General features: G+C 49.2%; 3 protein-coding genes and 1 long non-coding RNA gene across 5 annotated transcripts; 2 read left to right on the top strand and 2 right to left on the bottom strand.

Annotated features, from left to right (window-relative positions):
• Positions 1-808: 808 nt before the first annotated feature.
• LOC308608482 lies at positions 809-11,924 on the bottom strand. The gene is made up of 3 exons (XR_014014175.1): positions 11,725-11,924; positions 6,697-6,862; positions 809-880 (listed from the first exon to the last, which is right to left on the bottom strand). It is a non-coding gene; the product is annotated as an uncharacterized lncRNA (long non-coding RNA).
• On the bottom strand, positions 3,895-4,285 carry LOC308608481 (cytochrome c oxidase subunit NDUFA4-like). Its single transcript, XM_081221623.1, has one exon. It carries the CDS (start codon positions 4,269-4,271, stop codon positions 4,023-4,025), a length of 249 nt encoding a protein of 82 aa, XP_081077749.1. The 5' UTR covers positions 4,272-4,285; the 3' UTR covers positions 3,895-4,022.
• A 105-nt stretch (positions 11,925-12,029) lies between the features above and the next one.
• Positions 12,030-17,220, top strand: WDR45 (WD repeat domain 45). Of its 2 annotated transcripts, none has more exons than XM_081222643.1 (11): positions 12,030-12,132; positions 13,543-13,614; positions 13,743-13,817; positions 13,907-14,011; positions 14,879-14,987; positions 15,111-15,205; positions 15,696-15,775; positions 15,888-16,096; positions 16,176-16,277; positions 16,361-16,506; positions 16,753-17,220. In XM_081222643.1, exons 2-11 carry the CDS (start codon positions 13,560-13,562, stop codon positions 16,860-16,862), a joined length of 1,086 nt encoding a protein of 361 aa, XP_081078769.1. In that variant the 5' UTR covers positions 12,030-12,132; positions 13,543-13,559; the 3' UTR covers positions 16,863-17,220. The 2 variants fall into 2 exon arrangements, with proteins under 2 accessions (XP_081078769.1, XP_081078770.1); XM_081222644.1 differs by having other exon boundaries at positions 14,882-14,987; positions 16,753-17,218.
• A 360-nt stretch (positions 17,221-17,580) lies between these two features.
• Positions 17,581-20,520, top strand: PRAF2 (PRA1 domain family member 2). The gene is made up of 3 exons (XM_081222645.1): positions 17,581-17,870; positions 19,028-19,245; positions 19,679-20,520. Exons 1-3 carry the CDS (start codon positions 17,692-17,694, stop codon positions 19,816-19,818), a joined length of 537 nt encoding a protein of 178 aa, XP_081078771.1. The 5' UTR covers positions 17,581-17,691; the 3' UTR covers positions 19,819-20,520.
• Positions 20,521-20,914: the final 394 nt, after the last annotated feature.

Genomic DNA, 20,914 nt, shown 5'->3' on the forward strand with positions numbered 1-20,914 from the left:
TGGTTAAGAATCCGCCCGCTAATGCAGGGGACATGGGTTCGATCCCTGGTCCGGGAAGATCCCACATGCCATGGAGCAACTAAGCCCATGCACCACAACTACTCAGCCTGCGCTCTAGAGCCTGTGAGCCACAACTACTGAGCCCGCATGACACAACTACTGAAGCCCATGTGCCCTAGAGCCCGCATGCCGCAACTACTGAGCCCACGCGCCACAACTACTGAAGCCCACACGCCTAGAGCCCGTGCTCCGCAACAAGAGAAGCCACTGCAATGAGAAGCCCGCGCACAGCGACTCAGAATAGCCCTCGCTCGCTGCAGCTAGAGAAAGCCTGCGTGCAGCAATGAAGACCCAATGCAGCCAAAAAAGAAAAAAAAGATACATGCACCCCAATGTTCATGCAGCACTATGGAAACAAGTTAAATGTCCATCGACAGATGAATGGATAAAGAAAATGTGGTATATATATAATGGAATATTACTCAGCCATAAAAAGGAGTGAAATAATGCCATTTACAGCAACATGGATGGACCTAGAGATTATCATACTAAGTGAAGGAAGTCAGACAGAAAGGCAAATACCATATGATATCACTCATATGTGAAATCTAAAATATGATATAAATGAACTTATTTACGAAACAGTAAAGACTCACAGACAGAGAAAACAAATTTATGGTTAAGAAAGAGGAAAGGGGATGGGGGAGGGATAAATTAGGAGTTTGGGATTAGCAGATATATATATATATATATATATATATATATATATATATATATATGAATATATATATTCAGGAATTCCCTGGTGGTCCAGTGGTTGGGACTCTGTGCATCCACCGCAGGGGGTGCGGGTTTGATACCTGGTCAGGGAACTAAGATCCTGTATGCCACAAGGCATGGCCAAAAAAAAAAAGAGAGAGAGAGAGAATATGTATATTCTTAATCACTTATACTGTACATCAGAAACTAACACAACATTGTAAATCAACTATACTTCAAAAAAAACCTAAAATCTTTGTCTAGTACATCCAATGTTTGGGATTCCTTAGGGACAGTTTCTATTTAGTGCTTTTTTTTGGCCCTGTGTATGGCTCATACTTTCTATTTTCATTGCAATTTTAAAATCTGGATATTTTAAATAATACAGCAGCTCTGGAATTCAGATTCTCTCCACCCCAGGCTTTATTGTTGCTGCTGTCTGTTTAGTGACTTTTCTGAACTAGTTTTGTAAAGTCTGTATTCTTTGATACGTGTGGTCACCAAAGTCTCTGCTTCATTAACTTAGTGGTCAGCTAATGGTTAGAGAGATTTCTTCAAATCCTTTGAACCAATAAGTCTTCAACCTCTGCCTAGGGTTTTCTCTGTGTGTGTTGGAGCATGCTTGAACACTCCAGCAAGGTAGTTTACAACTCTGCCTTAGCAGAGCTCTCCACAGAGCTTCAAGATCACCCAGAGGTGGAAATAATGCCATCTGCAGCAACATGGATGGACCTAGAGATTATCATACTAAGCGAAGTAAGTCAGACAGAGAAAGACAAATATACAATATCACTTATATGTGGAATCTAATTTAAAAATTATACAAATGAACTTATTTACAAAACAGCAACAGACTCACAGATCTTGAAATCAAACTTATGGTGACCAAAGGGAAAACGTGGGGGGAAATGATAAATTAGGAGACTGGGATTAACATATACACACTACTATATATAAAATACATAACAAATAAGGACCTACTGTAGGGCTTCCCTGGTGGCGCAGTGGTTAAGAATCTGCCTGCCAATGCAGGGGACACGGGTTTGAGCCCTGGTCCGGGAAGATTCCACATGACACGGAGCAACTAAGCTGGTGCACAACAACTACTGAGCCTGTGCTCTAGAGCCCACGCGCTGCAACTACTGAAGCCCATGAGCCACAACTACTGAGCCCACGAGCCACAAATACTGAAGCCCACGCACCTAGAGCCTGTGCTCTGCAACAAGAGAAGCCACCGCAATGAGAAGCCTGCGCACTGCAACAAAGAGTAGCCCCTGCTCCCCGCAACTAGAGAAAGCCCACGCGCAGCGATGAAGACCCAACGCAGCCAAAAATAAATTTTAAAAAAGACCTACTGTATAGCACAGGGAACTCTACTCAGTACTCTGTAATGGCCTATATGGGAAAAGAATCTCAAAAAGAGTGGATATATGTGTATGTATAACTGATTCACTCTGCTGTACACCTGAAACTAACCCAACACTGTAAATCAACTATACTCCGATAAAAAAAAAAAAATCACCCAGAGTTGAAAGCTTAGGGCCTTCTCAATTCTTTCCTTGGCATGCTTGCAGCCCTGCACTTGCACATGCATATGGCCTTCCAGATTCCCAGAAATATGTCAGGGATTTTCAAGGTCCCTCTGGATATCTTATTCCCAATTTTTCATGATTTTTGGTCAACTTGTTTGCTCCAGCAGTTGTCACCACCTTGGGCAGCTATGATGTTAAACAGTTGTCACCAGTTATTTTTTAAAAGGCTATTTGACCTGAAAGAGCTCTGAATCAGGTCAAATAAAGACAAGCCCTATAAGTTAGGGTTTCCAGGGAACTGCTATACAGGTCAAGAATGACAATTTTCTGGGCCTCACACCCATTAGAATGGTTACTATAAAAAAAAAAGAGGGCTTCCCTGGTGGCGCAGCGGTTGAGAGTCCGCCTGCCGATGCAGGGGGCGCAGGTTCGTGCCCCAGTCCGGGAAGATCCCACATGCCGTGGAGCGGCTGGGCCCGTGAGCCATGGCCACTGAGCCTGCGCGTCCGGAGCCTGTGCTCCGCAACGGGAGAGGCCACAACAGTGAGAGGCCCGCGTACTGCAAAAAAAAAAAAAAAAAAAAAAGAAAGAAAAGAAGTGTTGGTTGGGATGTGGAGAAAATTAGAACCTTTGTGCACTACTGGTAGGAATATAAAATGGTGCAGCTGCTATGGGAAACAGTTCCCCCCAAAATTTAAAAAAAAACCAATTACCATATGATCCAGCAATTCCACTTCTGGACAAATACCCAAATTAATTGAAAGCACAGTATCAAAGAGACTTTGTACACCCATGTTCATAGCAGCATTATTCCCAATAGCCAAAAGGTGGAAACAATCCAAGTGTCCATCGATAAATGAATTGATAAGCAAAATGTGGAATATTCATGCAATAGAATATTATTCAGCCTTTAAAGGGAAGGGAATTCTGACACATGCTTCAACACGGATGAACCTTGAGGATGTTATGCTAAGTGAAATAAGCCAGTCATAAGAAAACAAATACTGTATGATTCCACTTATATGATGTATCTAAAGGAGTCAAATTGGGACTTTGCTGGTGGTCCAGTGGTTAAGAATCGGTCTTGCAATGCAGGGGACACCAGTTCGATCCCTGGTCAGGGAACTAAGATCCCACATGCCACGGGGCAACTAAGCCCGTGCACCACAACTAGAGAGCCCGCGTGCTGCAACTACAGAGCCCACATGCTCTGGAGCCCACGTGCCAAAACTAGAGAGAAGCCCGTGCGCTGCAACAAAAGATCCCGTGTGCCTCAACTAAGACCCAATACAGCCAATAAATAAATAAATACATACATAAAATAAAGGAGTCAAATTCATAGAAACATAAAGTAGAAAGGTGGTTGCCAGGGGCTGGGGGAGGGGGAAATGGGGAGATGTTTAATGGGTCTAGAGTTTCAGTTTTTTTTCAAGTTTCAGACTATTTATTAACCAGTGTAAACCCCAACACAATACACCAACATGATTTCATGCGTTTATTTATTTTTTACTTTTTGGCCGCACCACGCAGCATGTGAGATCTTAGTTCCCTGACCCGGGATCGAACCGGCGCCCCCTGCAGTGGAAGTGCCAAGTCTTAACCTCTGGACCACTAGGGAAGTCCCTGATTTCGTGCATTTAGAGGGGAAATGTTTCCTGGTTAAGTGGAAAATTGTGCGGATGGCTTCTGGAAGACCTTCATTCTAAGCAGCTTTATAATGAAACATTTCATTTAGAAACCTGGACCTTCTTTCTTCAATTTGCTGCAATCTACAGTCACTGGGTAGAACTTGTACTGATCATTGGGACCCAGTTTGTTCCAGGGTTCTGGGTTACTCCTTCTGTCCCAACTGACATCTGGATTGAACAATGCCAGGCGCAAGACATACAGTGTTGCTCCAGTACCTCCCGCTTCAATAAATATGAAGAGGGGAATCAAGCTAAGATGCTTCTTGGCCTGACCGATGATTAGGCAGAGCATGGTTGTGACAGAAGCCTTGAGTCCAGATGGAGAGAACAATAAACTTGCAAGGCCCAGGACTAAACAGTCTCCACGCCGAGTAGAGTGTCAGTTTGCAAGATGAAAAAGTTCTGGAGATCTGTTTCACAACAATGTGAATATTCTTAACATTCCTGAACTAAATGGTTAAGGTGGTAAATTTTATGTCATGTATATTTTGTTACAATTAAAAGTACATGGACACCTACTATGTGCCTGGCATTCTGGTTCATCTTTGTACACCCAGTGCCTGCAGATCATGAACGCTCCTCATCTTCCCTCTCAGCAACATTTTTAATTAATTCATTCATTTATTTATTTTTGGCTGCGTTGGGTCTTCGTTGCAGCGGGTGGAGGCTGCTCTTTGTTGTGGTGCGCAGGCTTCTCATTGCGGTGGCTTCTCTTGTTGAGGAGCACGGGCTCTAGGCACGCGGGCTTCAGTAGTTGTGGCTCGCGGGCTCTAGAGCACAGGCTCCATAGTTATGGCACACGAGCTTAGTTGCTCCGCGGCATGTGGAATCTTCCTGGACCAGGGCTCGAACCTGTGTCCCCTGCATTGGCAGGCAGGTTCTTAACCACTGCACCACCAGGGAATTCCTCCCTCTCAGCAATATTTGACTCCCTTCTTGAAATGCCTTTTCTCTTGACTTCCAGAAATCCTTTCTTGGTTCTGTTCCTGCCTCACTGGCTGCTCCTACTCAATCTTTTGCCAGTTCCTCCTCTTTCCCCTGATCTTTGTACCTTGGAAATGCTTCAGGGCTTAGGCTTCTAACCTCCCCACCTACTTTCACTTCCTAGGTGATCTCTGTCTCCTGACTTTAAACGACTTTGATATACTGATGTCTCCTAAATTTGTTATCTCCAGCCTGTACCTCACTCCTGACCTCCTTCAGTTATATCCGATCACCTACCCAACATCTCTATATGATATTTCATAAGCATTTCAGAGTTCACAAAAAATAATACAAAACTCCCAATTCCCCCTCTTATTCTGTTCCTCCAGCTGACTCTCAGCTTAACTAAAACCTTCTGAGTCATTCTTAACTCCTATCATCCACACACCCTATATCTAACCCATCAACATATCCCTGCAGCCCTACCTTCAAAATAATTCCAGAATACATCTTATCTCCTCCACTGCCCAGTGTCCAAACCACCAAAAATCATTGCCTGATTTACTGAAATAGCCTCCTAACTGCCCTCCTTGCTTTACCTTCTCCTGCTCCCTGCCTTGGTCCACACACAGAAGCCAATGCTATTTTGAAAAGGCAAGTCTGGTCGTGTCTCTCTCCTGTGCTCCAAACCCTCCAAATGGCTCCCTATCCCACTCAGAATAGTAGCCGAAGCATTTTTTTAATGAATTGTACATTTATTTGGTTCAACAAACATTTTCTTGAGCATCTACTAAGTATTAGATTTGATGAGGGGCACTGGGGATATATAACATCTGCCCTTGGAGAAGTCTCAAGCATAGCAAGTCAACTCTGTAGCTTGTAACATTGTGGGGGGTGCGGAGCACCATGGGGGAGGAATTTTTAATCCAACTTTTATATTAGTAAAGGCTCTCAAGCAAGTATAATGCAAAAACTAAGCCTTCAGGAATTGGTACAAGTTATCCAGGGGATGTGGCCAAGGGATAGTAGGGAACAACAGAGGGATGTGAGAAGGTTACTCAGGTTTGGGAAACCACATGTTCACAGTTAGCCAAAGCATTTTAAATGGCCTACAAGGCCCTGCATATTCTGCACCCACTCCACCCCTCTGTGACTCATCTGCTCAAGCTGCACTGATATCCTTGTTGTTCCTTCTGCCCAGAATGCTCTTCCCCCAAATTTCCACAGGGTTCATTCCCTCACTCCCTTCAGGTTTCTGCTCCAATGTCATCTTATCACAGAAGTTTCTTTGATCATCCCAAATAAGATAGCAACTTCCTACCCTTACCTCAACCCTTCCTGTCTCCTAATCCATCTTATCTCTAATTTATATATAAATATAAATAGATGTATATTCATTCATTCATCACCTTTCTCCTCCAAGGACATTGCTCTGTTTACTGTTTGATTCCCGAAATTTAGTACAGTGTGCCTGGTATGTTGGAGGCACTCAATATATATTGGATAAATGAATGAATGAATGTTCAATAATTAGTTGTTAAATGAAGGAGATTAGTATGCTACTTTTCAAGACATCAGAGCAAAACTTAAACAATTTCTCAATCTACAAACAATCCATTTTCCAGGATGCATTAGAGAAAATTAATTCATTGAGCCACATCCACAAAAGAAGGTGAAATGCTCCAAGGAGCAATTCTAATATTAACGTTGACCCAACCGGATCTCAGCAGAGCCATGCTTAACTTCAAGATTTATGTTTTGAGAAAGATTTTTACAGAGACATAGATACTTACAACTCATTCCCACAAATCTGGAATGCCTAAACGTTCATCCAAGTTTGGATTTCTTCCACAGGTTACTCAGTCATTAGATCTTGGTCCTTTTCAACCCTGACACCCTTCCTCATGACAACTTTGTATGACAGGCGTGTGCATCATTCTTCATTCTCTGGTGACTGTCCTATTAATATACAGCATTAAGTAAATAACCAGACCACTGGTTTGAAAAGCAAACTAAAAAGGATTTAAAGACTTAGGAACCCATCTTAATTCAAATAAGATGTTAAGTCCTAGGGATTTCCCTGGCGGTCCAGTGGTTAAGACTCCGCGCTTCCAATGTAGGGGGTGCGGGTTCGACCCCTGGTCAGGGAACTGAGATCCTGCATGCTGCGCAGCCTGGCCAAAAATTAAAAAAAAAAAAAAAAAAAAAAGATGTTAAGTCCTATTTGCTCCAGGAGAAAAGGTGAGGTAAAACACTCATTGTGGAGGTGAAGGTGGGGTGATACTTCTATAACCAGAAGTTATAACAGCACCAGGAAGGTTGAAGGTCAATTATATTTCAAAAAAAAAAACTAATAGAAAAAGAGATCAGATTTGTGTTTACCAGAGGTGGGGGTGGAGGAGGGGGAATTGGATGAAGGCAGTCAGAAGGTACAAATTTCCAGGTATAAGATAAATAAGTACTAGGAATGTAATGTACAACATGATAAATATAATTAACACTGCTGTATGTTATATATAAAAGAGAGTAAATCCTAAGAGGATCACAAGGAAATTTTTTTTCTATTTCCTTAATTTTGTATCTACATGGAATGATGGATGTTCACTAAACTTATTGTGATAATCATTTCATGATGTATGTAAGTTAAGTCATTACGCTGTACACTTCAAACTTATACAGTGCTGTAAGTTGATTATATCTCAATAAAATTGGAATAAAAAATAAACAGGGCTTCCCTGGTGGCGCAGTGTTTGAGAGTCCGCCTGCCGATGCAGGGGACACGGGTTCGCTCCCCGGTCCGGGAAGATCCCACATGCCGCGGAGCGGCTGGGCCCGTGAGCCATGGCCGCTGAGCCTGCGCGTCCGGAGCCTGTGCTCCGCAACGGGAGAGGCCACAACAGTGAGAGGCCCGTGTACCGCCAAAAAAAAATAAAAATAAAAAAAATAAACAAAAAAGATTTTCTCTGTATCATTGGTTTGGAGCAGTTTTATAACAATGGGCCCTTGTTTGTTTGCTTTTAGGCATGTGCCTTTGTGTAATATTTTTCATCTACCTTTTGCTGGTGTTCACTGAACTTCTTGGATCTGTGAGTTTATATTTTTTATTAATTTTGGAAAGTTTTAGGACTTTACTTCTTCACGTACTTTTTCTGTCCCCCTTCCTCTCCTTTGGGGATTCTATTTCCTGCATATTAGGCCACATGAAATTGTCCCACAGCTCATTTATGCTTTTTTCTATTTTCATTTTTTGGGGATTCTTTTTTCCTCTGTTCCATTTTCTTAGTTTCTACTGCTATGATTTAAACTTCTGATCTTTTTCTTCTGCAATGTCTAGTCATTAATCCCATCTGGTGTATTTTTCAGCTTTAGAATTTCATTTTGGGTACTTATATATCTTCCATGTCTCTGCTCAACTTTTTTAACATATGGAGTGTAGCTTTAATAACTTTTTTAGCATCATTGTCTCCTAATTCTAACATCTGTGTCCATTCTGTGTTAGTTTCCATTGATTGATCATTATGGTTCGTGTTTTCCTGCTTTAAAAAAAAAACACTCTTGGGCTTCCCTGGTGGTGCAGTGGTTGAGAATCTGCCTGCCATTGCAGGGGACATGGGTTCGAGCCCTGGTCTGGGAAGATCCCACATGCCGTGGAGCGGCTGGCCCCGTGAGCCACAATTACTGAGCCTGTGCGTCTGGAGCCTGTGCTCTGCAACAAGAGAGGCCGCGATAATGAGAGGCCCGCACACCGCGATGAGGAGTGGCCCCCACTTGCCGCAACTAGAGAAAGCCCTTGCACAGAAACGAAGACCCAACACAGACATAAATAAATAAATAAAATTTAAAAAAACCACTCTTTTATTGAGATATAATTCACATACCACACAATACACCATTTAAAGTGTACAGTTAGGACTTCCCTCGTGGCGCAGTGGTTAAGAATCTGCCTGCCAATGCAGGGGACATGGGTTTGATCCCTGGTCCAGGAAGATCCCACGTGCCGTGGAGCAACTAAGCCCATGTGCCACAACTACTGAGCCCGCACTCTAGAGCCCACGAGCCACAACTACTGAGCCCGCGTGCCACAACTACTGAAGCCCACGCACTTAGAGCCCATGCTCCACAAAAAGAGAAGCCACCACAATGAGAAGCCCACACACCGCGACGAAAAGCAGCCCTCGCTCGCTGCAGCTAGAGAAAACCTGCGCACATCAACAAAGGCCCAATGCAGCCAAAAATAAAATAAATTCATAAAAAATAAAGTGTACAGTTAAATGGTTTTTTTAGTATACTTACAGAGTTCTGCAACCATTACCACAATCAGTTTTAGAACATTTTCAACACCCCAAAAAGCAATCCCATACCCCTTAGCAGTCATTGCCTTTTTTTCCCCAGTCACCTTCCTCCCCCACCCCACCAGACCTAGGCAACCACTAATCTACTTTGTCTCTATGGACTTGCCTATTCTGGACATTGCCTATAAATGGGATCATACAATATGCGGTCCTTTGTGACTGGCTCCTTTCACTTGACATACGTTTTTCAAGGTTCTTCCATATTGTGGTATGTACTTCTTGCTTCTTTTTATGCCTAATCATCTTTGTTTGGATAACAGACACTGTGAATTTTACCTTAGGTGCTAGGGTTTTATTATTAGTATTCCTATAAATCTTCCTGATCTTTGTACTGAGATAGTTAAGTTACTTGGAAACAATTTGATCTTTCAGGGTCTTCCTTTTATGATTTGTTAATTGGGTCTGCACTGGTACTAAGTCCAGGGCTAATTATTCCCCACAACCTTCCTGTGTATTCTATGCCCTGTGAATTATGTTTTTCCAATTGACCTATGTGCCAGGCCTTGTTCTAAGCCAGTTGGATGGTTCTTTCCCTGGACTTGGGTAGTTTCTTCATATGCATGCACTTATCAGTACTCTGCTGAATATTCAAGGGGGACTCTTTGCAGACCTCTTTGGTTCTCTCTCTGTGAAATTCTCTCCTGATATTCTGTCCTTCGAACTCTAGCTGCCCTTGTCTCTCTGGATTATTTTAATTTAGGGAGGCCACCAGGCTCTGCCTTCTCCCCTTTCTGTGCCACAGCATGAAAACTTTCCAAGTGGTAACTTGGGGCACTTTGGGGCTCATCTTCTTTCCCATTTCTCAGGGATCACTGTCCTTCACTGTCTGATGTGTATGTCTTAAAAACCATTGTTTCATGTATTCTGCCTTGGGGGGGGCAGTTGTTGGTTGTTTCATGTGAGAGGACAAATTTGGTCCCTGTTACTCCATCTTGACTAAAAGTGCATGAGCCAGGGGTTGTATTTGTGACACCACTTGGACAGTGGGATCAACAGAATTTGCCAGTGACAAAGAAGGAGAATCAAGCATGGTATATCTGCTCTTTGGCTCGAGTAAAAAACTGGGTGTTATGGTGCCATTGGTTGAGATGAGGGAGACAGGAGGGTGGTTGAGCCAGGGAAATTCAAGAGATCTGTTTGCATGCGTTAAATTTGAGATGCCTTATGAGACATCCACGTGAACATGTCAAACAGGCCATAGCATATGAGTCTGGTATTCAGGAAAGAGGTCTAGGCTAGAGGCCTAAATTAGTGGATCTTCCAAATATTTGCAATAATTAAGGCTATGAGACAACATGAAGTCACCTAGGGAGAGAATACTGACTACAAAAGTAAGGCGGCCAGGATCATACCCAAGGATACCACAGTATTTGGAAATTGGATAAAGATGGAGGAGTAGCCAGAGATATAGGAGAAAACAAAGAGAGTGAGAGCAAGAAACTGTGGAATATGCTGGGTGGTTACAGGAAGGGGTAGAGAAGTGACTGCTGCTTTGGGAAGATTGTTACTCATCAGTGATCTAGTTAAGAGCAGTCTCTGACATGGAAGTGGCAAAAGCCAAACTGAATTAAGTTAAGTATGCTCTGGGAATTCCCTGGTGGTCCAGTGGTTAGGACTTGGCCCTCTCACTGCCGAGGGTCCAGGTTCAATCCCGGGTCGGGTAACTAAGATCCCATGCCGTGGCCAAAAAAAAAAAAAAAAAAAAGTTAAATGTGCTCTGGGATGTGAGGAAGTAGAGACCGAAGAAAGCCAGAAGACTGGCTTTGCTGAGGAGCACAGCAATGGAGTCACGCCTAGGGTAGTACAGGGGACCAAAATTCACAAGTAAATATGTCTGTGGATGTTGACAACACAGTACATCAAACAACCTAGATGGCCATAAGTAGGGGAACAGATGAACAGTTATACATTTATTCCACGGAATACCATGAATCAATTAAAAAGGATGAATAAAACAGATGTCCATTATATATTAATACTTTTTTAAAGCATCAAAACAATATTTGAAAAAGAGTAAAGGATGGGTGTCAATATCACAACTGTGTGATACTTGTGTCACAACTGTGTCAACATTCTGAGTGTAGTATTTTACTATACAACATGTTACCTTCAGGGGTAAGTGTTAAAGCACATGGGATTTCTCTGTATTATTTCTTAAAACTACACGTGAGTCCACATCTCAAAATGTATAAGTTGAATACAAAAATATTTCCAGTATGTACATAATTGGGGGTATTTTCCTCCCACACTGAACACTTATACCTCTTGCCATCAAAAATACTTTTTCACTTTGTAAATAAAACGAAGCATGGGTGGGGTGGGGAATTCCATCCTGGCTTCCCCTGGCTATGGGGATAGATTCAGCTTTGAAGGTCTCCAGGCCCACCCCCGCCTCGAGGCTCCCCGGTCGCCTCCCTAGAAGTCTGGGAGAACTACAAATAGCTAACAGGGGCGACCCCTCTAGCCCACCTCAGAGGTCCAAGTCTTGTTAGCCCACAAGGTAACGCCGCTAGCTCTCGGAGCAGGACCGAGTTACGGAATTCTCGCCCTTTTCCGCTCAGCGAGGGGAAGGCTCTCTCTCTCCCACCCGTCTTCGGTTCCTTCAGACAGTCATGCCCTAGCGGAGCGTTCTCTGCTCCCCGCGCTCCCCTGGGAGAACGCTGCGCTCCCTCTCTTTGCTCCAAAGACCCAGAAGCTGGTTTAGGAAAACTGCAGCCGCGTTTCCCAGCGAGGGTGAGTCATTTCCGGTCACAGACTCCCTCCCCCGGAAGTAAGGCCTGATGTAAACAAGGGAGTGGGACGTAAAGGCCCGGGAGGTCAGAAAGCCGGGCCTCGGGCTGCACCGAGAGCTTGGGCCAGGATCGGGGACGTGCAGAGGTCAGTTCAGTGCAGGCGGCAGGGAGCTGGGGCATGGTCCAAGAATTGGTTGCGGTCTGGGGGACGGAGGGGTCTTTTGAGCAAGGGTCTTGGTGGATGGGGGGGTATCTAGGACAGGGATCTTGAATAGGTGCTGGCACTGGAAGGAGTATGAGGGTGGTCTTGGACATCAGTGGTGTTAGCGATGTGTGAGGCATCCCTGGGCAGGGTTCCTGGGTGGCAAGTGTCTTTTAATGGGGGTCCCAAAAAAGGGATCTTGGAAGGTGGGGCTGTCTAAAGAATGGGTCTTTGGGGGTGAGGCGGTCTGGTGGAGGTGGTACAGGGGGTAAGGGAGGACATTTGGAGAGTGGGAAGGGGTGTGCCTGGGCAAAGGTTTTGGGGAATATTAGGGGGGGTCCAGGGCAGGTGTCTTGAGGGGGGGGGATTGAGTTGTCCCAGGAAGGGGTTTTGGGAAGTGTGTGTCCTGGGCAAGGGTTTTGAGGGGTTGGGGTGCCCTGGAGCAGGGTCTTGGGGAGACGATAGGGGGTCTGGAGGAGGAACCTTAGGGGGATGCAATTCCTGGGGGTACGTCCAAGCCAACCCATGTCAGAGTCAGGGACAGCAGAACACATGGAAGTGTATGTCCCAGGGGTGGGGGATTTGGAGTGATAAGGGAATCCTGAGGTAGGGTCTTTAGGGCATACAGGGGTCTGGGGGAAGGTCCAGGTTGTCCATGGTTGGACAGAACCTAGCATGTCATGAGAAGGGGTTGTGTGGAGGTGGGAATGGGATCCTGAAGGGATTTTGGGAAGCCTGTGAGGAAGGAAGGTGTGAGAGAGCTCTGGAGTGGTAGAATAGGTTGGAGTAGAAGGACGTGGCGGGGGAGTTCCTGTGAGCGGTGGACCAACTGTAGCAGGTCTCAGGGCCAGGTCAGGGAGGTGCAGGAAGAAGTGGATGTTTGAGCCCCCTTTCCCCATTTATTGACAGGCAGACTTAGGTGCTGGGTCCAGGTGTAAAGGTGAGAAGTGGGTAGGGGGTGGTTCCAGGCCATGTTGGGCACTGGGGCCAGGATTGGCTGAGGGTAGAGAGGAGATATCATTAGGATACCCCATACCCCATTATCTCTTGATAAGCAGTCAGCCAGGGAGGGAGTAAGGAGGAGGTGAGGATGTCCAGGTCAGGGTAGGCCAAGAGAGCTGGAGTCAACCAAGTGTAAGAAGATGTGAATGTTCCTGTCCATGCTCTTTGGGGTCTTGGGAGCTTAGAGTGGAGACCCTAGGATTCTCCCCCTGATTTTGTCTTCTTTGCAGTCCTGCTGGGGTTAGGTAGCAGAGTGGGAGGAGGAAGAAGAAATCAGTTGGGGACAGGAGTTCTAGGACTCAGAGAACAGACCCCAGGACTCTTCCCAACCCTACCCCCATTTTTGTCCAGGGAAGCAATCCTGGACCATGACTCAGCAGCCACTTCGAGGAGTGACCAGTCTGCGTTTCAACCAAGACCAAAGTGAGAGAAGCTTGTGCCTGTGCCCTTTTGGGAGGGAGGGAGGGAGAGAATGGCCAGAGGTGGGTGTTAAGCCCCTAGCTTCCCACCTGGACATCCTTTGAGGCAGCCCGGGTTCCTCCCATCCCCAGGCTGCTTTTGCTGCGCCATGGAGACAGGTGTGCGCATCTACAACGTGGAGCCATTGATGGAGAAGGGGCATCTGGGTGAGCTGTTGGTGGGGGAGAGGCAATGGGCAGAAGGGATGGGCTGGGCATTGGCACCCACCCCTACTGACACCCTGGTCCTTGTCCAGACCATGAGCAGGTGGGCAGCATGGGCCTGGTGGAAATGCTGCACCGCTCCAACCTGCTGGCCCTGGTGGGCGGTGGTAGCAGCCCCAAGTTCTCAGAGATCTCAGGTAAGTGTCCTCATCCGGTCCCACCCTTGGCCCAGATTCCCCGGAATCCTGGCCTCCCAGAGGCTCTGGCAAATGAAGATGTCAGAGTAACTCAGAGTCACACAGTGAGGCCTACAGCTTACAAGTCCTGGATCTTATCGCTTGAGAAGCTTGGTGTTTTGTCTTCATTTAACAAACACTTGTTGAATGCCTCCTGTATGCCATATCCTTACCTATGGAGCGCTTGCTGTGAGCCTGGTGCTGTTGTTACCACTTTACATGTATTAACTCATTTAATCCTCACAGTAACTCTGTGTGGTAGGAAGTATCATCATCCCCATTTTTGCAGATGAAGAAACTGAGGCCCAAAGAGGTTAAGTGATTTATCCAAGGTCACACAACTAATAGGTTTTAAAATCTTGGGGCTGTCTCCCTGGTGCCCTCTTGCTTTGAGTCTCAAGCACCATCTTATTTTAAGGGCTTTTGTTGATCCCACTGGGACATGGCAAAAGATGCCCTAGGATTCCTCACAGAAATCTTCTGGGGGGTATGAGCTGGGACCCTGGAGGCAGAAATAGTTACTGATGAGAAGTTACAGGCCTGGATGTGAGTCCCTGCTTGGTTGCTGATGGATTGTGAGGTCCTTGGCTGGATAGTAAACCCCTTCGAGCCTCAGCTTCCTCATCTGTAAATGAGTATAACGGTTCTAGAACGTGTCTTCTCAGGAATCACATCTACAAGTGCTTGTGCTGTGTGAGGTCATATTGGGTGTTAGCAAAAGGTTAAGCAAGTGGGTTGAGGTCCCATGGGGAGTAGGGGTAGGTCTTGTGTCACCAGGGCTGCCCCTCACCCTAAACCTTGGCCCCGACAACACACCCACCTGCCCAGCAGTGCTGATCTGGGACGATGCCCGGGAGGGCAAGGACTCCAAGGACAAGCTGGTGCTGGAGTTCACCTTCACCAAGCCAGTGCTGGCTGTGCGCATGCGCCATGACAAGTGAGCCTGAGGTGGGCTGGGGGTGGGGGAGGTCGGAGGTCCCCACAGCAGGCTAGAGGGTTAGTCCTGCATGGGCACTCTGCCCTCCCCTCACGACCATCCTGTGTTGTGTGATGCCCACAGAATCGTGATCGTGCTGAAGAACCGCATCTATGTGTACTCCTTCCCCGACAATCCCCGAAAGCTGTTTGAGTTTGACACCCGGGACAACCCCAAGGGTGAGAGGACCCAGAGATGCAGGTGTAGTGGCAGGAGGCAGTGGATGGGGCAGAGGGGCAGAAATGAAGAGAGTTAGAAAGGGGCACACAGAGGGTAACTGGGAAAGAGAGGCAGGGAGAAAGTCTATGCATAGAGATGCTCCAATGGGCTGAGATGCCCATACTCCCAGTCTATCCATTTTCCCATCCTTAGCCAGTTCTCTCTCTCTACTCTCGGCCCCGCCTCACCCCTGGCTACCTCAGATAGCAGAGCAGAAAGGCTCATTAAGGACGTTAGTGGGTATGCCAGGGATTCCTGGGCCTCCTGGGGCTGCCACAGCTGCATAGGGAGGCAGGGAATCTGCCTTGATGGTGGGGAGCACACCTGAGGGAAAGTCCCCTGTGGGTTCTGTGGGTAACATGTATCATGGAAGGTTGAAGTCCGGCCCTTATCCAGCTCTGTCCATCCTGGCCCCGACATCCTCTTTACCAGCCCCCCACCCCACCCTAGGGCTCTGTGACCTCTGCCCCAGCCTGGAGAAACAACTGCTAGTGTTCCCAGGACACAAGTGCGGGAGCCTGCAACTTGTGGTGAGCTGTCCAGTGGGCAGGGGTGGGTAGGTGGGCTGGCTCTCCCTGTGGACTCTTGGCAACTTACCTCCTTACCACCTACCCCAAGCCCAAACTGCTCCTTCTACCGTAGGACCTGGCAAGCACAAAGCCCGGCACCTCATCTGCTCCGTTTACCATCAATGCACATCAGAGCGACGTGGCCTGCGTGTCTCTGAACCAACCAGGCACGGTAGTGGCCTCGGCCTCTCAGAAGGGCACCCTTATTCGCCTTTTTGACACGCAGTCCAAGGAGAAGCTGGTGGAGCTGCGCCGAGGCACTGACCCCGCCACCCTCTACTGGTGAGCACAGGGTATGCCTGGTGGGCTCCTGACCCCACACCACATGACACGTGGGCGTCACCGCTGGTCTGTCTTTCAGCATCAACTTCAGCCATGATTCTTCCTTCCTGTGTGCATCCAGTGATAAGGGCACAGTCCATATCTTTGCTCTCAAGGATACCCGCCTCAACCGCCGCTCAGCGTGAGTGCCTCCTGCCCCACCCTGCCTCACCCCCATCCCCCTGCCCATATATCACACCTGGGCTTAGCCAGTGTTGCCTGCAGGCTGGCTCGCGTGGGCAAGGTGGGGCCTATGATTGGGCAGTACGTGGACTCTCAGTGGAGCCTGGCGAGCTTCACCGTGCCTGCTGAGTCAGCCTGCATCTGTGCTTTCGGCCGCAACACTTCCAAGAATGTCAACTCTGTCATTGGTGAGTAGGAATAGCCATTGACTGGGGGGTACTGCATGGGCGAAGGCCTACAAATTGGACCTGAAAGAATTTTAGGGCATGGGAGGCCTGAGGGAGCCAAACGGGTGGTTCACTTCCACCATCACTAAGGGAGATGGCACGTGGCAAAGACCTGGCGATAGACCCTGGGCCACGGGACACCTGAGAGGACTGGAGTGTGTGGCTTTGGCAGCATCTAACCTTTTCCAATCCTCCCCCCTCCTCCAGCCATCTGTGTAGATGGGACCTTCCACAAATATGTCTTCACTCCCGATGGAAACTGCAACAGAGAGGCTTTCGATGTGTACCTTGACATCTGTGATGACGATGACTTTTAAGGACCCTGTGGGTTGTGCTAGGGACCTGCAGTGGCAGACTGCAAAGCCTGTGCGGGGGTGGGAGTGCTGTGGAAGTCACCAGCCAGCAAACATTAATGGAGCAGGTGCCCACTTTCCACTCTTAAGAGCAATGCCTAAACAGCTCAGTCGCCCCAAGCACTTCTTGATGACTATGTGCCCACAGAGCCAGGCCAGGGACTCAGAGAGATAGCAGCCCCCCTGGGGCTCCCAGCCTGGAGAAGACTGCTAGGGACCCAGAGTAGGTGCCCTAATCCAACCTGTGGGGATTTTTAAAAGACTTACCAGAAAGAGACGATCTCTGATATGATGAATATGAATAAAAGGCCCTTAATAGTATTTATGGCTGGACCTCGGGAGTGGGGCCTGGAGGAGATGAGGCTGAAAAAGCCCTGCGGGAGTTTCCCGGAAAGGTGTGAACCTCCTGGACCCTGACAGGAAGGAAGTGGGATCCTGCTCGGGTCCTTCTGACAGTCTCTGCGTGTCCTCTAATGTCTGGCCACTGTGTGCCAGAGCCGCCAACACCGCCCAGAACTGTCCCCGTGGCGCCACCTCCTGTGGGTGGACGGGAATGACTCGCCCCGCGGCGGAGACTTAATTTCCCAGCGGCCCCTGCTACCTTACAGTTCCGGCGTGTTGTTGGTATTTTCGGTCACGTGTGCTGCTGCGCCTGCGCAGTCCACTAGGTCGTCCCGGTAGGGGTTGCAGGGCCCAGACTCCGTTTCCCGGTGTGCCCCACGGTGGCGCGGTGTAGAACGGGTGTTGTAGTCCGGCCGCTCCTCTGACTGGTCCAGCTACATCGACCGGCAGGATGTCGGAGGTGCGGCTGCCACCGTTACGCGCCCTGGACGACTTCGTTCTGGGGTCGGCGCGTCTGGCGGCCCCGGATCCACGCGACCCGCAGCGATGGTGCCACCGCGTCATCAACAACCTTCTCTACTATCAAACCAACTACCTTATCTGCTTCGGCCTCGGTCTCGCTCTGGCCGGGTGAGGGAGGGAGGGAGGGAGGGAGGGAGGCGCAGGTTGGCCGGGGGCGCCCGCTGGGCATGGAGGGTGGACCCGCGGGATTTTTAGGGGGCTGCAAGACCTTGAAGGGCGAATTCAGTAGAGTGTGAAACTGAAGGGGAAACTGGGAGACAGAAGGCCTGGGAGAGGAATCTGAAAGGGTTGGCCTTTGCAAAGGGTGGGTTTAGGGGCAGGTTGGGATGGGGGGGGCGGCTGGAGTGGGTCCTGCGAGGGTAGGGGGAAGTGTGGACCTGAAGATAAGGAGGGCCCGAAAGTGGGACACGACTGTGCCTGAGGGGTGATGGGGCCAGATTAAGATGGCCTTGGAGGACTTACCACAGGGACAGGACGTGGTCAAGTTGAAGGGTGGACTTGTGCAGGATCTGGGCTTGGAGAGGGGCCTGGCTATAACTGGAATGCTCCAGGAGCAGGTACCTGTTGGGGAACTTGAGTCTAGAGGGAGGACCCGGGGATGGAAGGCCTGAGACCAGGGAGGGATGGAGAACCTGCAAGAGAGACTTGGTCAGGACTGGAAGTTAAGTGGCACTGAAAGCCTGGAAGGGGTTCTAGTAATGATGGAGGGAGGAATCTATAGGAAATGGGAATCTGGAGGGGGAATTTGAAGGGAAGTCTGGAGGGGACTCTGGGCCTGGGGAGAGGGAAATGTATGGAAACTGAAGCACTGGAAGAGGAATTTGCAAGGGCTGGGCCTTTGCAAAGAGTGGGTTTGGGGGCACGTTGGGATGGGGGGCCCGGCTGGAATGGGTCCTGCAGGGGTAAGGTCGGAAGGAAAGAGCAGGGAAAGGCTGTGAGCCCTCGGGCCTAGCGGGATGGGAGGGCCTGAAGCAGGAGATCTCAGGAAGATGGGACTATAGGATTGACAAGAAAGAAATGAGGGTCCACAGGGGAGCCCAGGGCTCCTGGGAGTTGGAATCCCTGAAGGGTGGACCTGTTGGAGACAGGGCTGACGTGAGTATTTGCCGGGCTGGAGAGACCGGAGCGGGGGCGGGGGGTGGGGGTGGGGGCGGGAACCAAAGCTCTTGGGGCACGGACTCTGGTGGACGGTGGTCTGGGAGGCACGGGGGCCAGGCGGCCCTCTCCCCGCCTGCCCGGCTATCTTAGTTCCATTGTCCCCGCAGGTACGTGCGCCCGCTGCACACCCTCCTAAGCGCGCTGGTAGTGGCGGTGGCCCTTGGCATGCTGGTGTGGGCGGCTGAGACTCGAGCAGTCGTGCGCCGCTGCCGTCGCAGCCACCCAGCCGCCTGCCTGGCTGCAGTGCTTGCCGTCGGCCTCCTCGTTCTCTGGGCCACGGGCGGCGCTTGCACCTTCCTGCTCAGCATCGCCGGGCCCGTGCTTCGTGAGTCTCCACTACCCTGAGATGGCCGGGAAGACGGCCACCGCTCGCAAACGGCGCCAGGCCCGCCCTACCCTGGTTCCTGGGCTGAGAGGGGGCTGGGACACCCGGCGGGCAAGGCCACACCTCCTTTACAAAGCGCCTTCCCTGGCTTTGCTCCCCTCCCTGGGAACGCCCCTCTTACAACCGCCCTTCTGGGCGTCACTGCTAGTATGAAGTGCCTTCCACCGGCCACGTCCCCATTACTGGGCAGCCTCCCTGGCCACGCCCCTGTTGCGAAGCTTATTACTCCGCCACACTAGCAGGGTTCAGAGGCGTCCTGGCTACTGACCACGCCATTGGTCTGCCTGTGCTCCAGTTCCCTTCTCTGGGCCCCCATTAGCTAAAGGCTGATGTCCCATCCCACTGACCCCGCTCCTCTCGGTATTGCCCACAGTGATCCTGGTGCACGCGTCACTGCGCCTGCGCAACCTCAAGAACAAGATTGAGAACCAGATCGAGAGCATTGGTCTCAAGCGGACGCCAATGGGGTTGCTGCTGGAGGCGCTGGGACAAGAACAGGAGGCTGGATCCTAGGGCCCTGGGATCTGTACCCAAGACATGGAGAATGCCATCCCCACCCTGGCCCAGACCCAGAGCCCTTTCCTAGTCCTTAAAATAGGAGCACCTGCCCAGTTCAAAAAAAGGACAACTGCAACCCTTCCCCCAGGTCCCAAACTGGGATATTCCCTCATACCCAGCCCCCCAATTTAGGAAACCAGAGTCTTCCCGGCCCTGAACTTGAGAACCAGAGACACCCACATCCAGCCCAAAACTGGGGCTTGGAGACCAGAGCATCCATGGCCAACCTCAAAGTCTGGGCCCAGAGACACTACCCCCAAACCTCAATCTGGGACCCACCTATCTCCCACGCTCAGCCCCAAAACTGGGGACTGGGACCAAGGCATTCTCAGATCTTGAACCCTGGACCAAGGCTTTTCCAGACCCCACCCCAGCTTTGAACCCAGGATCCAAGTGTTCTCAGCCCCCATCTGGGTGGAGGATTCAGGTATCCTGACCCAGTTGAACCCTTGGTCCCAGGTGACCCCAACACTCACCAGTCCCACTTGCCTCCCTCCAGCTCTGCTTAGGGATTCTGCCACTCCCCAGCCCACCCCCCACAAAGTTCCACAGTGACAAGGACCAAGGGGTGGGATGGAGTGGGGTGGGGGTAGCCCTGACCAGGAATGGGGCATATATATCAGTGTTGCTACAACAATAAAGGCTGTTGCATTGCTCAAGCCAATTTGGGCCTCCCGGGTAAAGTCTGTGTGTTCCAACGGCCAGAAGTGACCTGCTTTTCAATTCTACTAGAGACTTGCTGAGTGGGTCCCTGTCAAATATGTGGGCTGAAGGAGGAGCTCTCAGTTCCTTTCCTGAACCTATTACCTCTAGGGTGGCATTAACACACAAGGGAGTTAAGGGCACGGAGTGTTTGCTGCCAGCATTTGTATTACTAAGGGCTCTTGGCTAGGAATCTGAGCACGGACATGCAAAGAAGTTGCCCCACGTCACAAAGCAAGTAAAACCAAAGCAGATGACATTATCACAGGCTGTTTCCATGGTGCTGTATTTTTTTTCTTGTAAAAATACATTATCTAGTCTTAGCTAAAGATGTGGGCCCCCAAGGCAA

Source organism: Mesoplodon bidens (assembly GCF_964165515.1).
Source record: "Mesoplodon bidens genome assembly, chromosome: X".
NCBI lineage: Eukaryota > Metazoa > Chordata > Mammalia > Artiodactyla > Ziphiidae > Mesoplodon > Mesoplodon bidens.

Bases quoted from the DNA above. Each gene is read 5' to 3' on its own strand.
- WDR45 (XM_081222643.1), top strand. From the start codon at position 13,560: ATGACTCAGCAGCCACTTCGAGGAGTGACCAGTCTGCGTTTCAACCAA. The intron at 13,615-13,742 runs GTGAGAGAAGCT...TCCCATCCCCAG, and splicing joins GCGTTTCAACCAAGACCAAA to GCTGCTTTTGCTGCGCCATG. The intron at 16,097-16,175 runs GTGAGCACAGGG...TCTGTCTTTCAG, and splicing joins GACCCCGCCACCCTCTACTG to CATCAACTTCAGCCATGATT.
- LOC308608481 (XM_081221623.1), bottom strand. From the start codon at position 4,271: ATGCTCTGCCTAATCATCGGTCAGGCCAAGAAGCATCTTAGCTTGATT.
- PRAF2 (XM_081222645.1), top strand. From the start codon at position 17,692: ATGTCGGAGGTGCGGCTGCCACCGTTACGCGCCCTGGACGACTTCGTT. The intron at 17,871-19,027 runs GTGAGGGAGGGA...TTGTCCCCGCAG, and splicing joins CTCGGTCTCGCTCTGGCCGG to GTACGTGCGCCCGCTGCACA. The intron at 19,246-19,678 runs GTGAGTCTCCAC...TATTGCCCACAG, and splicing joins CATCGCCGGGCCCGTGCTTC to TGATCCTGGTGCACGCGTCA.